Source organism: Xylocopa sonorina, chromosome 8 (assembly GCF_050948175.1).
Source record: "Xylocopa sonorina isolate GNS202 chromosome 8, iyXylSono1_principal, whole genome shotgun sequence".
In the NCBI taxonomy this organism is placed as follows: domain Eukaryota; kingdom Metazoa; phylum Arthropoda; class Insecta; order Hymenoptera; family Apidae; genus Xylocopa; species Xylocopa sonorina.
In genome coordinates, this window is record NC_135200.1 from 13,720,432 (window position 1) to 13,736,054 (window position 15,623).

The 15,623-nt window shown below is 36.3% G+C and overlaps 4 protein-coding genes across 4 annotated transcripts; 2 read left to right on the plus strand and 2 right to left on the minus strand.

Moving 5' to 3' along the window:
* Nucleotides 1-1,817: 1,817 nt before the first annotated feature.
* Nucleotides 1,818-7,959, minus strand: Gapvd1 (GTPase activating protein and VPS9 domains 1). The gene is given in 15 exon segments (XM_076898832.1): nt 1,818-2,015; nt 2,105-2,490; nt 2,574-2,785; nt 2,863-3,119; nt 3,194-3,429; nt 3,526-4,188; nt 4,255-4,584; nt 4,682-4,803; nt 4,870-5,137; nt 5,228-5,389; nt 5,471-5,644; nt 5,825-5,984; nt 6,082-6,269; nt 6,365-7,715; nt 7,785-7,959. Coding segments are annotated over 15 exon segments (4,776 nt in total). The 5' UTR covers nt 7,920-7,959; the 3' UTR covers nt 1,818-1,883.
* A 950-nt stretch (nt 7,960-8,909) lies between these two features.
* LOC143426019 (sec1 family domain-containing protein 2) lies at nt 8,910-11,729 on the plus strand. The gene is given in 10 exon segments (XM_076899125.1): nt 8,910-9,133; nt 9,212-9,454; nt 9,532-9,801; nt 9,878-10,063; nt 10,156-10,416; nt 10,563-10,691; nt 10,776-11,013; nt 11,049-11,205; nt 11,268-11,417; nt 11,519-11,729. Coding segments are annotated over 10 exon segments (2,043 nt in total). The 5' UTR covers nt 8,910-8,932; the 3' UTR covers nt 11,727-11,729.
* A 79-nt stretch (nt 11,730-11,808) lies between these two features.
* On the minus strand, nt 11,809-12,796 carry Xrcc2 (X-ray repair cross complementing 2). The gene is made up of 2 exons (XM_076899844.1): nt 12,718-12,796; nt 11,809-12,613 (listed from the first exon to the last, which is right to left on the minus strand). Exon 2 carries the CDS (start codon nt 12,589-12,591, stop codon nt 11,809-11,811), a length of 783 nt encoding a protein of 260 aa, XP_076755959.1. The 5' UTR covers nt 12,592-12,613; nt 12,718-12,796.
* A 1,001-nt stretch (nt 12,797-13,797) lies between these two features.
* Nucleotides 13,798-15,621, plus strand: Wds (WD repeat-containing protein wds). The gene is made up of 8 exons (XM_076899219.1): nt 13,798-13,941; nt 14,076-14,172; nt 14,266-14,429; nt 14,525-14,614; nt 14,721-14,860; nt 14,962-15,193; nt 15,316-15,403; nt 15,478-15,621. The coding sequence occupies exons 1-8, from the start codon at nt 13,849-13,851 to the stop codon at nt 15,576-15,578; spliced, it is 1,005 nt and encodes a 334-aa protein (XP_076755334.1). The 5' UTR covers nt 13,798-13,848; the 3' UTR covers nt 15,579-15,621.
* The last annotated feature ends 2 nt before the right edge of the window (nt 15,622-15,623 follow it).

Consider the following 15,623-nt stretch of genomic DNA (forward strand, 5'->3'; position numbering starts at 1 on the left):
AAGGAAGAGCAAGATATATAAGAAAACTATAGGAAAGAGTGAGACTGATGATGGTGACCATACTTTAGAACCCCTGGCGCCATCTCTACAAAAAGTGCTCAAACTGGTCGCACATAATTATCGACAGCCAAGTAAACTACTCAACGACTACTAACGCCATCTCTTGGAGAAGCGCTGAAACTGGTCGGACCTTAATTTCATTATTCTCCGCAGAGATGGCGCCAGTAGTTATTCAGTAGTTTACTTCGCTGTCGATAATTATGTGCGACCAGTTTGAGCACTTTTCACAAAGATGGCGCCATGGGTTCTAGAGTAGAGACACCAGCGTCTGTCTCACTCTTTCCTACAGCTTTCTTATATATCTTTCTCTCTCTCTCTCTTACCTGTAAAGCGGGAAATATGCAATAAATTACAATAAAATGTCACCGTACACGACTGGTGAGAAAATTGATGAATGAACGGCACTCCCAGCCGGTATCAGGTGCATTTAAGTACGTGTAATCCTGGTGATGGCCTTGTGGCGTTACGGAACCTGGGGGCGCGATCGTTATACGCTGGTACTTTTTGAAGTGTTGTGTCATTTCTTGCATGACCTGGGAACGTTTACATTCTAATATATACATATATATATATATATATATATATATGGTATATGTTTTTATTACATATATTCTTTGAAGAAAATATAAGTGTATACAGTAGAACGATAATTGCTATGTTATTATATAATAACCATGGTGAAAATTTATTCGTACGCATGTATATTTCATTCACAAATATGTGCATTGTATATACGCTACGACGTTTAAGAAAAGGAAAGTAAGGAAAAAAAAAGAGAGAGAGAGAGAGAGAGAGAGAGAGAGAGAGAGAGAGAGAGAGAGAGAGAGAGAGAGAAAAGTTGTAGTAATTTATATGTTATGATTTCTAAATCTTATTTTTTATGAGCCATTTTACTCTATATTGCAATTTAATAGATAAAAAATCTGTAATTAAGTAATTTAATTGCTAGAAATTATTTACAATTGAAAGAAAAGTATATATAATTGCATGCAATTAGCAGGGTATATATTGTAGCTTAAAGAAGAATATAGACATTGAATTCGAGATCTAGTCTATATAGCAATGTCTTTGAAAAACGTAACATAGATTTTATGTCACCTGCGTACCGTTGTAGGTACTTATCGCGCATCAATGATCTTTTCATAATATACTAGTCTTGACTTCTTAGAATGTTCAATTGTCATCAAAGGGGTTATCATTATATTTTAGCATGTTAACGTATTTGTCGACAAGTCCGTACCTGCATGAATAACCAAATTTTCACAATTCGTAATGGCAATGATAATGTTATCAAAAGTAATGACAGCAATAACAGCAACGACGACGACGACGACAACAACGTAAATGAGAATGTTATTAATAATAGCGAAAGCAATGGTAACCGTAATAGAAATATTAAAAGAACCATAGCACGATAAATGTACGCATAATAATGACTATAATATTAGTATAGTGGTAATTTGAACAGAAATTATACCATAAGGAAAAGTATTATTAAAGGTATTGGTATTAGTAATATTCACATGTTGAATACAATAAAGATGTGCGATTAAAAGCGATTACAATAAAATAAAATAAAATAAAATAAAATAAAATAAAATAAAATAAAATAAAATAATAATAATAATAATAATAATAATAATAATAATAATAATAATAATAATAATAATAATAATAATAATAACAAATGATACAAATGAGAATTTTGACGAATAACGCGATAACGATAATGATAATTATTGAGAAATTAAAATGACTACGATGATCAAAATTATGATACACTATTTCTACAATTTCAACAAAATTGTACTACTAAATACAACTTAATCCATAGTTTTTATAAATTCAATAGCAGAACAAAATTGTGTCCACCAATATTGTTCTTCTCCGCCTAATTGATTTCCATAGAAGCTATCCACGTATTGGATGGTCGAAAGCAAGGACGGCGGATTAGTCTGAAAACACGATTAAGGGAAATATTACTGATTGATTACGTAAATGATGATAAAATGTTCGCGATGCTCGAAACATCAAACAAACTTACTTTAATGATAACATAGACTAATACAGGAATCAAATCATCTGCCGCGGGTATTCCTCTCTCGGTTGCCATCGAGAGTAAGTTCATGATGGTGGTAGCGCAACGAAAGACGCATTGTAGTTTGTCTCTAGGTGTTTTATATGCCGATATCACAGCTAATTCTGCCTGAGCCCATGGCCAAGGACACTCGTAATGGTATATTTTTGGAATTCGCAAATCTTTGTGGTTCGGTGTTATGACTTTGGCCAAGTTTTTTATGTGGTCGTGAAGCAATTGGTCCCTGTAAACGTCACCGTCTCCGTTCGGATAGAGTGCGTTATGATAAACACGTGCCATTACGGTCCTCTCTACTACAACTCTGGCCAAATTCAATTGATTTTCGCTCGCACCTGTATTAATTGTTTATCATGTACGATGATCCTCTCAGCTATTCTCAGTTACTTCTTATTACGATTAATTTACTTTTACTCACATTGCCAAATCGGATCGTTGTCCATTTTCGCGTGAACTCTGGCCAGAAAACTATCGACTAAATCTTGCTTCTCGTCGGCCAATGTTAACTTTTTGAATTCATCGCAAAAACGTAGAAGAAGCGATTCCCTTTTCTCTAGAAACACTCTCACGCAAACAGATACAAGATGATTATTGACTGCGTCGCGGTCGCATTTCACTCTAACGCATAATCTACGTTGCAAACATGACAAGATTAAGGAAATTAGTCGATTTTTTTCTTTTTCTTTCTTTCATTCTTGTTACTTTACCTATCCAAATGAGCCAATGTGGACAGTAATCCCTGCCGGCACCTGATCAAGTACGCGATATAAGGCGATCGTTTTTTATAATCTTCGCGCAGTGATTTGAACAATTTTTGACACCCGTCATCGTTAAACAATCGGATACAACGCAGAGTCTCGTGTAGATGCGCTATTAATGCTCTGTCTTGCAAATTGATCGCTTCTGCCAACTGTAATTGGAGGAAGGCGACTAATTCATTTTCCTTTTGTGACCAACAATGTCGCTGGAACAAATAACAAAACGAATAAACTGACACGATCATAGCATATTGTTCTATGCAACCGCAGGCTTTACTACCTCCGCGGTGGTGGTACTCCAAGGGACGTGTTGAAGATCGGCAGTACTCAGTACCATTCGTAACTTTCTTTTCGCATCCGCGAATGCATACGAGAGCTCCACGTTATTCGGATCTATCAAAAGTCTCTCGTCTTCGATCGATTCTTTTGTACGAGACTGATTGCTCTCTACAGACGCTGTATCACTTGCCGCGCTTGGCTTTCGTCTGTATTTCGCTAAAATGTCGTCCGTGCTATCTAGAAAATATTTCAATTATCCTTTATTCTCTCTTTGCCTCGCTTATATTTCTTCCGATTTCAATCTTTTGCCAAATAAATTCTAATAATATTTACCAACGTTCGTATTCCCGATTGACGATGCATCGTCCGACATTATGCGACGTAATCTATGCCGCCCAACATCGATACTATCGCTAATGGTATCTCGATCGTAACATCGGCCGATGTCGTCTGTCGTTCCACGAATCATTTTACCCCGTCGATTTCTTAACGACAGTTTCAATTTTCCAAAGAAACTTCTCTTATTTTTCTGCTCATCGTCCAGTAACTCTTTGTCTCCACGCTCCGCAGTCATATCGAAGCTGATACTTTTTGGTATCGCTCCACTTGACGCGCTCGGTTTCGGATAGTCATTTGTTACGATATCGGTAGTATCACTATTCACATTTGCTGCTAACGTTCTCGCTGACAACGGTATGTCCGAATTGGCATTTTTTATTCGTGTCTCGGAACCAGAACTACCACTGGACGCCAAGCTGCTAGTACTTAATCCGATAACGCCCTCGGGACCATTATTTTCACGAATATTTTCTACCTGCGAATAAATCAAACTATTTAAAATTGTTAATAACACGATAAGAAATATAGAAAACAAGCACACCTCCGGTTTCTGGTTGATGAGTTGGTTGCCCGATTTTCCCGTATTCGATAAATTAGGCTGCGAGATGTGATTGACTAACAGCAAAGCCGGCGCGACACCGATTCCTGCTGCTGCTGCTGCTGTTGTTGTTGTTGTTGTCGTTGTTGCTGCTGCTGCTGCTGCTGCTGCACCGACGCAATCACGATCCGACGAAATATTTTGTTCCATCTCATCCTTCACATTCTCAATATTAAGTTTCTCCATTAGATTAATTAATTTCTCCTCCCGTAACAACGATTTATCGTAAACGACTGCGTTGTCCACAATATTGTTGGCATTTTTGTCGATATATTCCCTCACGGTTGTTTGATAATCAGTTTTGCACGTAGTTCCTCCAGTTACACTCAAGGTAGACGTCGAGACAAATGTTGTCGGCGAGAGGGAAGCAGTTACAGGAAATCGCATATTTTCCCGATTTATCGGCATCGATTGGAAATTCGTTGTCGACGCACATTCGATTGGTTGAGCATTGTCTGAAAAAGAAGAAAAAAAAAAAAAAAAAAAAAGGAAGAAGAAAACAAACGAAACAAGTGCGAAACAAAGTAATAAGGACGTTAGGGGCGGAGAGACGTTAAGAATATTGTCAATTGTTCTTACGAAGTGTTGGTTGCTGCGAAGATACAGTTTTCTCGGTGATTTCGCTTTCGCTACGAGCTTCAACTTCGATTTCGGATCTTGCGGTATCATCGGATCTAAAATATAACAATAAACAATGTTCATATACCTTTATCTTTTTCTCTTTTAGCCGCAAAGCGTACCTCGCAACGCTAGCCGTATCGTCGGTGTCAACTTCTGTCAATCTCTCCGAATCACTAGCCAATACGTCAGTACTCCATGCCTCGGATGCAGTTTCGCTAACATCTAGCACGGCTTGCGACACGGGTTCCGATGTTGTCGGAAAAACTGAGGGGATCTGCTCGGATGAAGGAGGATACTGAAACTTTTCTTGCTGCTCGACTATTTCGCTGTCCGACGCCAGAACATCCGTCGACCAGGTATCGGATACTATCGAAACAGTTTCGTCTCCTGAAAATGTATGTACCGTTTGCCACGATCGCTAGAATAATTTCGCGTCGCTTTATCGTTTTCTTTATCGTTTTCTCCAAAACGACTGACCTTCGATCAATTTTATAATTTCAAATTTACAAAACTTGTCGTCTATCTCGGAACGGGTTTGTTTCGTCGGTATATTCGACGATGGTAAATCCAATCGTCGTGTTTCGCCCGTTGCTCGTCCTTCGTCTCCTTCGGTTATTTGAGACGAAGGGGTATCGCAACCTATAGACGAAGAATATATTAAATTTCAATGTTCTATTCCAATCTGATATATTTCAATGATATATTTCAATTCGACAAAACCTGATATATTGGGCGTTCCACGTCCTGATACACTTGCGGATACCATATCCGAGAGATTATCATTTTGATCCTCTGTTTCCAGTTCGAGTGAAGAAGCAACGCTGTGATTCGAAGCAGCTTCCGATACCGCTTCCAAATTATCCGAAGTACTTCCGATAAACCCTCCAAATAAAGCTAACGATATTCAATATTAATTCAATATTAATTCAATATTAATTCAATATTAATTCAATATTAATTCAATATTCAATGCCTGACAAAACGATTACTTTCAATTACTTTCTCTTTCGCTTCTTTCTGTCTCTACAATTATCATTGGTGCATGAAATTCTAAAGTTTTTTATAATTGAATACCTTCGTCGTGAGATAACAAAAATCGAGTCTTTTTCTCTTGATTTTCTACGCGTTCAACGCTACAACTTTCTCGTCTATCGTTTACACTGGACATGTCATCCGAAAGATTCAAAGTAGCAGACCCATTTTCTATATTGGTTCCAAGTTCCGTGCATAAGACCTGCGCATATTATTACTATTAGAAGAAATTCATTGTTATTATATCAAGTGGAAAGAGAGGATTGGTTGCCCATCGATAAGTTAAGTAAGATACGCACTTTCTGTTCGCTAAGCAGTCCCACAAATTCTCCAGTATTTGGTCCAAATGGAATTACAAGAACATCCCTTGGATTTTTATCGATGGATTCTTCTTCAGGTGTTGAACCGGTACCGTTCAATTCATCTCCTCCGTCATTGATTGTATTGGACGATTGCGACGATGACATTCGTGCACCCCGACCCTTTCCTACCAGAGAAAAACAGGATTTTCCCAGAGAATTTCAAATGTGGAGGACGAAATGAGAGAGTGTATAAAGTGTGTTAGTGCTCGAATATAATTACCTTTCCCTAGCAAACCTCCTCTCTTGTTATCCCTAGTTTCGATAGAACCATTGTTAGACAATTTATTAGTATGTAACGAACCGGTAGGTAATTGAGAAAGCATATCGGTCAATTGTTTTCTATCGAACGCAGCCGATTGCGAACCATTTTCTAACGCAGTCTCCGCAGCTATACTTTGTAAGAATGTAATTAGCGTATTCAACTCCATTTCTGTGAATAAAGCGGCAGACCGCGAAAGACCTCGCAGTTTATTGTGATCGATAATATTAGGCTCATCCTCGAGTTCTTCCACTGCGCCATTTACCATTGCGTCTATTATGGAAGAGACGGAATCCTTGTCGAATTTCTTGTAAAGATCAAATGTTTTGCTGTCAACAGTTTGGTATTTCATTAAGGAGAGCATTTGCAATATCTGTCCAACTTGCATCAGATTGAACCGAGCAACGTAACTAATAGGCGCATCGGTAATACCATACGGCTCCGGATTTACTATCGCTGGACATATGAAATATGTAAAAACCAAGTCGGTACACATCGCGTGTACTTCTTTCGAATCAATGTTTCCACTTTTTCCTAAAAGTCCTGCCATCTGCCTAACCAACCAGCATATACTGCTTGGGAAACAATGCATGTTTTCCCGTATACTGATTATAAATCTCTGCGTAATGTGGAACAAAGAATTAATTGTCCAGAGCCTGTAACGTTGTAGCTTCATTTCGTATTCGGGAGTGCCTTCTTTGCCAAATTTCTTCAGTCTCTCCGCTGCGGGAAACCTTATAGGTGCTTTATCTGGGTCAATGTCGAGAAACATTTCATCTTCCATTAGTAACTGTACGATAGGATTATGCAAGGCTGCTGTTAAGAAAAATTTTGCCGAGAATAGACTCTCGTGAAAGATCGAGTAAAACCTAGAGAAAGCACACGTGCTGTGCCTGAGTAATCTTCGAGGATTATCCGATGGTACAATTTGTAGTAGCATCAAATGTCTCAGTAATTTCAATACCAAAAGTTTATCCTCCGGTAGCAAACAACTACCGTATAAACCTGCTGCTAACGATTGAACTATGGTTTGCACCAAATCTGGTAACAATTTATCTCCCTCGACTAAACACAGTGCAATCAGCTTTGGAGATTTTCTAAATGTACCTAAAAATTCCCCGTACGATAAACATGCCTGATAATGTAAATATTTGTATACGTCGACAAAATTTGAATTTTCCAATGTATTTGCTCTTTGACAACACGATGCCGGGGTACAACATGGTTTGGACATTATCAACTGGTTCAGATTTACTCTCTGCTGCGCTGTAATCCATGCTTGTTGCGCCAAATTCGACGACGCGTGCAATACCTAAAGAAATATTTCATCCATTGCGTATACTTGTATTTATTTTGCGACATTGTTGCAACTGTTACGTACCTTTTCGTTTAGTACTTGCAAATTTTGCTGTTCAGAATTCACAAAGAGACGTTCCTGACGTAAACGATTCGCTAACTCTATTATATCCCATTCTAGCGTTCCTAGGGATTCTATCCTGTCTTTCGTCGACGACATTACTAAACATTCCAAGGGAGGATGAGTATGAGTAAAATTATTTTTTCAATTTCAATCTTATCGATAGCGTTCGATTGTGTTTCATGCCCTTATATAATAATATTGTATTTGTACAGATTTCTTAAATGGTTTCAATATGTGTATGCATTTTGTATGCGCGCGCGCACATGTGTGTGCGTGTCTGTGCGTGTATTTACATTTACATATGAGTAAAAAACAATCATACCTGTACGTTATTGAGTCATATAAGTTGATTTGATCTTTTCGTTTAATGAAAAATTTCACAAAGATTACGTAGAGACTAAACCCAAGGGAGACTAGCCCTATTGTTGGAAAATACAAAAATGGACTGTTCAAGCGGTTACTTTTATTATAGTCCTGTTCCTTTATAAAATATACATATATAAGATGACGTGTAAATTTCCCTCTTCGATAAAACTAACAGTTACGCATTGGTTGCAGAATCACCGTTCCCTATTATTGTCCTTTTTATTCCGAAACAACATTCACACCGACACGCGATCATTTTCCACTGTAGGTTAGAATTTTCTTCGGTAAATGGCTGTACATACACACGTATACGTATGCATTGCACAAATGTAGGTGTACCTATTTAAATCGAAAGTGTTTGATTATTCGATTACTCGACAACCGTTTGGAATTTCAAGTATATAACGATTCGATTAACTTATTGGTCGGAAAATCAATATTTTACACTCGGTAATCCTATGATAATCCTAAAATTTTCAATAAAATCACTTTTCAAAATATTTTTACTAATAAATAATAATAATTTACTAATCGAAATTAAGATTTGTTCTCCTCCTCCTGAATTTATTATACTCAAATTCCATATGTTTTTATTCAAATGTTATTATTTTATAGATATCCGGCCAGAAAGGGGCGGGGCTAGAGATAGATATGATAAATAACGATCTCATCTATAACACAATTTTCTGTGCCACTTAACAGGATTCAGTTTACTAGTATATAGATTATAAATAATCGGGAAAATGATTGATTTGTTGTTAGAAATTAAAAAGCTAATTTCTACATCTTGGGAGAATATTATCGCGGAAGTATGTAACGCGGTAGTTTATATAGATCACAGTGCAATCGAATGCTTGCACTGGTACACGGCAGGTAAAGGGTATTTAATATTGAAAGATGCTGGAGCTGTTGCAGTTTATGAATTTGGCATGTATCATTTTCGAGTAGGTATATATATATAATTTTCTCCCCGTAAAAAAACCTCGTAACAGAGACACCCTAATAAAATGCAATATTTTTAGTATACCGAAGTGAAAGATGTAAAAAAAGCTGTCATCGTATCAACTTCCGGTGATCCAGCATTTTATCAGCGAACAATAAAAATGATCTTGGCCAAAAATGTATTCGAAAACTGTATCGTTTATACTAGTGCACCCTGCTGTACGGTCAATCATTCGGGAATGTTGACTAACGAAGAAAAATTAAGTTACGTCAAGTTAAAGAAAGACATCAAGACATGGATGACATCCGGAAATCTTTCTCAGGTTCGTTATTTCATCATTTATATATTTCTATCAAGTTTCCCAATTCATTATATAATTAATTAACTTTTATTACATAGGAACCCAATGTCGATATCATCTATGCACCGATTTTTCTCGCTCTTTTAAATAAGCGGTTGCTTGTGACACCACCTTTCGGAGACTTGATGCCATCCTTGGACGCAAATATTCCCAGAGACACGCTTGTTAAGTCAAATCTTTTAGCCTACTCGTTTTGCAATTTGTTCCACAGTATAAGCGCTAAGTTAGATATTTATTCAATCGGAAAATTAAGCGATCGCCTAGCAGAGAATTTAGAAAATTACGTGTCTAGCATCGATCACCAAAATGTAAGGACGTAGTAAAAGGTAATTACGTATTGGGAAAACAGAAAGATGGATGAATTTGAAATTACTATTTCTATAGCACTTATCGGAAACTCCAGAAATGGGGGTCTCCCTTGTTCTAATAGACAGAACATTAGATCTTTGTACACCTACCAGCAACAGCACAGAATCTTTCTTAACAAAAATCTTATTAACATTCCCTCGTTTACCGCACCATGATAACGACGTAGCCATAAACATGTCACCCGTGTTCGGAGCAGTAACGGTAAACAAAAAATTATCTAATATTACATATATTTTACACTTTCATTATTACCTTAGAAATTGTTGAAACCGTTTTTTGCTTTGGTTTTAAAGGGAGCTTTGCAATCGTGCGAAATACCAGGATGTTTGGCAAGCACAGAAGAAACAATGATAGACCTCTTTATAAGCCGGAAAGAAAAAGAGTTGCTAGGTATGGCTAATCAGTTTTTATGCGACATATCTTTGACAAAAGATAGTCCAAAATTGAGGACACCGACAAGAATTTCTGGTCACAGTTTAGAAAAGGTTCTTAGCAAAATTCAAACTGCAAATAGCGTCGTTGATTCAATGATGATTCATTCGGAAAAAATTCAGGTGGGTCGTTTAGTTTTTTAAATTTATTTATGTATTTCTCTCTCTCTCTCTCTCTCTCTCTCTCTCTCTCTCTCTCTCTCTCTCTCTCTCTCTCTCTCTCTCTCTCTCTCTCTCTCTCTCTTTAGTGTCATAGATTTTTTATATAGTATATTTCAGCAATAATCGAAGCATCAACCTCACAAATGGCTGGACAGGTTGAATTACTTACTAGTTTAGAAAAATTGGCCTTGCAAAACCTTTCTGTCAGTCGAGAATCGTCGAGCATACTTGTTCAAGTAACTGCACATTTCAGTTTCGATGCCACTGTTGTTGCATCGCCGCCCAGTTACTTGTTAAACATTAATGAAACAATTTTTCAGCTAAGTAATATTATAAGAACGCGAAGTCACAGAGGGCTTGATATTGAACATTTATTAGCATTACTGATACACGTTTACGCTCTTGCGGGGACACAAATTCGCTTTTCTACTCAACAAGAAAGCCAATTGAAAGACTCAATTGCGGATGCGATTTTCGACGATCTCCAAATTTTAAAAGAAAATCCACCGTCTAGTACCAAGTCAACTTATCAACGTACTTTACTGTTATTAGGCATGTGTATCGTTTAATATAATATTTCCCCTTTCCACGAGATATCGTGGTACAACCAAATAATTGTTAATTAATTGTTTTCTTGTCAGGAGTAAACGATGTTAGCTTGGCGCGCGAAGCATCATATAGAATTGCAACTCGTATCATCGATACTCTTCGATTAATCGCGGAACAACGTTTAACATTACAAGACTATAAGTAAGAAAACTCGTTTTTCCTCTTTATTGTCCCTTTATTGAATTTTATGATGTGATTCGCAGATTTTGCATGTTAAAGTCTAGCAGCGAAGAAGCAATTCGACATATTAGCATTTTGGAACAAGTAACCAGGGATATATTTTTTCCAAATGTAGACAGAGAGCTACGCGATCTTCATAAAAAATCGTCTTCGTTTATTTCAGCTGGGTTTAAGTAAACATAATTCGATCGACTAGACTTTTTTTTATTATATATATACGACATATTTATTAATGTTAGCCGACCAGATGTTCCATTTTCTATGTTTCTTACAGTTTAATATTAAGAGGTAAAACAAAGCGTCATCCCAGTGATAATCCCTATATTTTGATATACGTCGTCGGAGGAATTACCGCAGAAGAGGCAAAAATAATACAGCAAATAACATCGATACATGGCGAGAAAGGAACATCGTACGTAATATTAGCAGGGTCCAGATTGCTGAATCCTTTGGATATTGTGGATAAAATATTTTTTACCTAACTACTTTCTCTCTAAGAGAGAGAGGGAGAGAGAGAGAGAGAGAGAGAGAGAGAGAGAGAGCGAAAAAATAAACATTAAAAATTTATTCTCCTTCATCTATATTCCATTTTATACCGTTCGATAGAATAGAATAGCACATTTCTCTTGCGACTTTTACCGCCTCTGATTTCAATGTACAAATGAGATTTTTCGAATTCGGCACTCTACACAACTCCACTTTATAATCGATATCATTGATCAAGTTTTTTACTTGTTTATACATATCTTCGTACAGCCTGGTATATATTGTCACAATATTGAATCGAGTTGTATGCGTTTTGATGAGTTTTAGCAATTTTTTTACATAAGTATCAACCGTAATAACATTATCTTCGCAATCTTCCCAATAATAAGCAGCAATGCTGTCTATGGCTAACAGAGCAATTTTAGCGTTATCAAGAAATATGTCGTCCAGTGTGCGTAAAGTTAGAGAAAATTGTTCGCTGTCGTAACAATTGATGATACGTAGGTTACGCAACGAATTTCGAACGATAGTTACTTTATCTATATCTGTGGCTATCGTATCTACGATATCGCTGATCAATGCGGCCAATTTTGATACTTCAAAGTGATGGTCTGTATTTATTAAAATAGCCGACGCGTTACAACCTTCGATTTCGGCTGTCCTATAATAATTTGGTAAAATACAATTTGCAAGCATTTGTGTCAGTAGAAGAGTCTTTCCGGTCGATCTCTCTCCGCCAATCTCTATAATATCCGTATTTCGAGGACCCTCCAGAAATAATGTACCTTCGAGTCTGCATAGTTTCGGTTTACTATTTAATCTTGCAAGCAATTCTGTTCCAGATTCAATTTGCGATTGCATAGATGGAAGGTTTCATTTTTTTCTGTAAGAAAGATACAACAAAGTAACATAATTTGTTACACGTTTATTATAAATTTTATTATTTATCTATGGCCCAGTTTTTGCCCATTCACGTATACCACCTACCTATACGACATTTATCACGAGAACTGTTCTACGCGAAAAGGTTAACTTAAACAAATCGTAAATTACTAGTTTCGCTTCTTAATCATTTCTGGCGACGGCACATCCCTCATTGGAATCGCGGTTGTGATGGTTCGATGTGACGTATCTTGTGTCGATAGACTAGTTTTCTGCACGTACCACCAGCTCTTCTGAGCCTGAACACCAATCGAAAATAAATAATTTACATACAGTTAAATATCTCTGATAAAACTGTGATAATCATATACCGAACAAATTCGTCGAAGGTAAAATAATTATGATTCTTATAATACGTATTACTGGAACAGCAACGAATGAATTTCAAACTTTTACCGGGAAAATGTATATTATGAAGTGAGTAACAGTTTACAAGCTATTTCGCTACCACGCTTGAGATTCATGCACGTTGTATGTGACGAATATAGCGGTTTTATTGTTTCTTGTTTTCTCTCACGTTTCTATTTGGTATCGGAGAAAAAAAAGAGACAGAGAAAGAGAGAGAAAGAGAAAGAGAAAAACTTTTTTACGAATAGGAAAAACGTTTTATTAATGAAGATCAAAACGAACAGGGATATGTAAACAGGAATTTATGATTGCTATACAGAGCTGTACAAAGCTATAGAGGAGAGAAGTAAAATAAAAATTTTAGTAGACACGTTTCACGAGTAATAGATAATTTTGAGATTCGACACTCGGTAGGTAGAAAACAGTTAACCGTTCAAAGAAAATGTAAATATCAAGATATCGTTAAGTAAGAAGTTTTGGATACGCGACGAATCCAAAATGCAGTTCGCAATATTCATTTCAAACAAAGGAATTTGAGGGAATTTCTTCCGTTGAGAAGAGAATATTCTTCTGGATTTTTGTGTTTCAGGTTTGAATATATATATACATATATATATATATATATATATATGTATATATATATATATATATATATATATATATATATATATATATATGTGTGTGTGTATGTGTGTGTATTAATTAAAATTAAACCTATTCAAATTTTGCTTCTCCAATGTAACACGTAATTTTTCGTTACATGTATACCTGCTTTAGTTTACGCTATTTTATAAAGAAACCAACGTATTTAATAGAATTCAGCTAAAAATGGTGCCACTTGGTCCGTCGCCAGGGCATCAAGCATCTGTCAATAATACTGCGACAGCTCCTGCTACTGGAACTAAAAGTAGCTCTTCGCTGGTCAGTGAATTTAAATGTTTCGTTTACTTTTTCTACCGTTTCTTCTCGTTACGTTTACATCTTTTTCTCTTTCTCTTTTTCTTGTGCGACTAATTCTTTAAAAATTGCTGGTTTTTTTCTTCTGATTTTTACAGAAACCAAATTATACCCTGAAATATACTTTGGCAGGTCATACCAAAGCTGTTTCTTCGGTAAAATTCAGTCCCAATGGAGAGTGGCTCGCAAGTTCTTGTAAATAGATACATTTTCAATTTAATGTCAACTGAATCAGTAAATAATGTGTAAATGAAAAATCAAATTTTCCGACTAACTTTTTAATTCTAGCTGCGGATAAATTAATCAAAATATGGGGCTCGTACGATGGGAAATTTGAAAAAACTATATCGGGTCACAAGCTCGGTATATCGGATGTTGCCTGGTCCAGCGATAGTAGACTGCTAGTATCCGCTTCTGATGACAAAACTTTGAAAATATGGGAACTAAGTTCTGTAAGTTTTGCTGTATTCGGAAAATTTACCGACCACTCTTGTTCCAGTTTAAAGGAAATACTTTTATAGCTTTTTTTGTCTGGTTTTCTTTACAGGGAAAGTGTTTAAAAACCTTAAAAGGTCATAGTAACTATGTTTTCTGTTGCAATTTTAATCCGCAATCGAATTTAATAGTTTCCGGTTCTGTAAGTATATTTCGATGCACATTTATCGTTTCTATTACGATGTAAACATACACAATGTAAACATACAAATGATATTAATCCGATATGAATTCGGATGTGGTTATAGTTTGATGAAAGCGTTCGAATATGGGATGTTAGAACTGGAAAATGTCTAAAGACATTACCCGCTCACTCAGATCCTGTAAGTGCCGTACACTTTAACAGGGATGGTTCATTAATTGTGTCTAGCAGTTACGATGGATTATGGTAAATATGCACATCTTTATCTTCCAATTCCGCATTTTGCGTTAGAGGATAAACAGATAAATCAGAATAATTGCACTAAGCAATATATGACTGTTGCATAGTCGAATTTGGGATACAGCGTCTGGCCAGTGTTTGAAGACTTTAATAGACGATGATAATCCTCCTGTGTCTTTTGTAAAGTTTTCACCGAATGGAAAATATATTTTAGCAGCAACGTTAGACAATACATTAAAGCTTTGGGATTATAGTAAGGGGAAATGTTTGAAAACTTATACGGGTCATAAAAATGAAAAATATTGCATATTTGCAAATTTTTCAGTTACAGGTGGAAAGGTAGGTCGTATTGTGTCTATGTTTTTGCACAGAACACATTATTTCGTCTTCTAAGTTTCTCCATACGTGAGATCCATACTGATTAAGTTAACGTCGTTTAATTACACTTTACTGTCCATCAGTGGATTGTTTCAGGTTCGGAAGATAATATGGTGTATATTTGGAATTTGCAAACCAAGGAAATTGTCCAAAAATTGCAGGGACACACAGGTAGAATTGTAATTAATCATGTAATTATATCTTTACGGTCAAACATTGATCTTACTACGATTACGTTATTCCAGATGTTGTACTATGTACGACGTGTCATCCGACAGATAATATTATAGCTTCGGCCGCCCTTGAGAATGACAAAACTATCAAATTGTGGAAAAGTGACACTTAAAGATGAACACAATTATTATGCTATTTACGACTTTGTTAAGAGTGC

Coding starts and splice junctions, on each gene's coding strand:
- Xrcc2 (XM_076899844.1), bottom strand. CDS start 12,591: ATGCAATCGCAAATTGAATCTGGAACAGAATTGCTTGCAAGATTAAAT.
- Wds (XM_076899219.1), top strand. CDS start 13,849: ATGGTGCCACTTGGTCCGTCGCCAGGGCATCAAGCATCTGTCAATAAT. Junction 14,615..14,720: donor ATTTAATAGTTTCCGGTTCT/GTAAGTATATTT, acceptor ATGTGGTTATAG/TTTGATGAAAGCGTTCGAAT. Junction 14,861..14,961: donor AGCAGTTACGATGGATTATG/GTAAATATGCAC, acceptor ACTGTTGCATAG/TCGAATTTGGGATACAGCGT.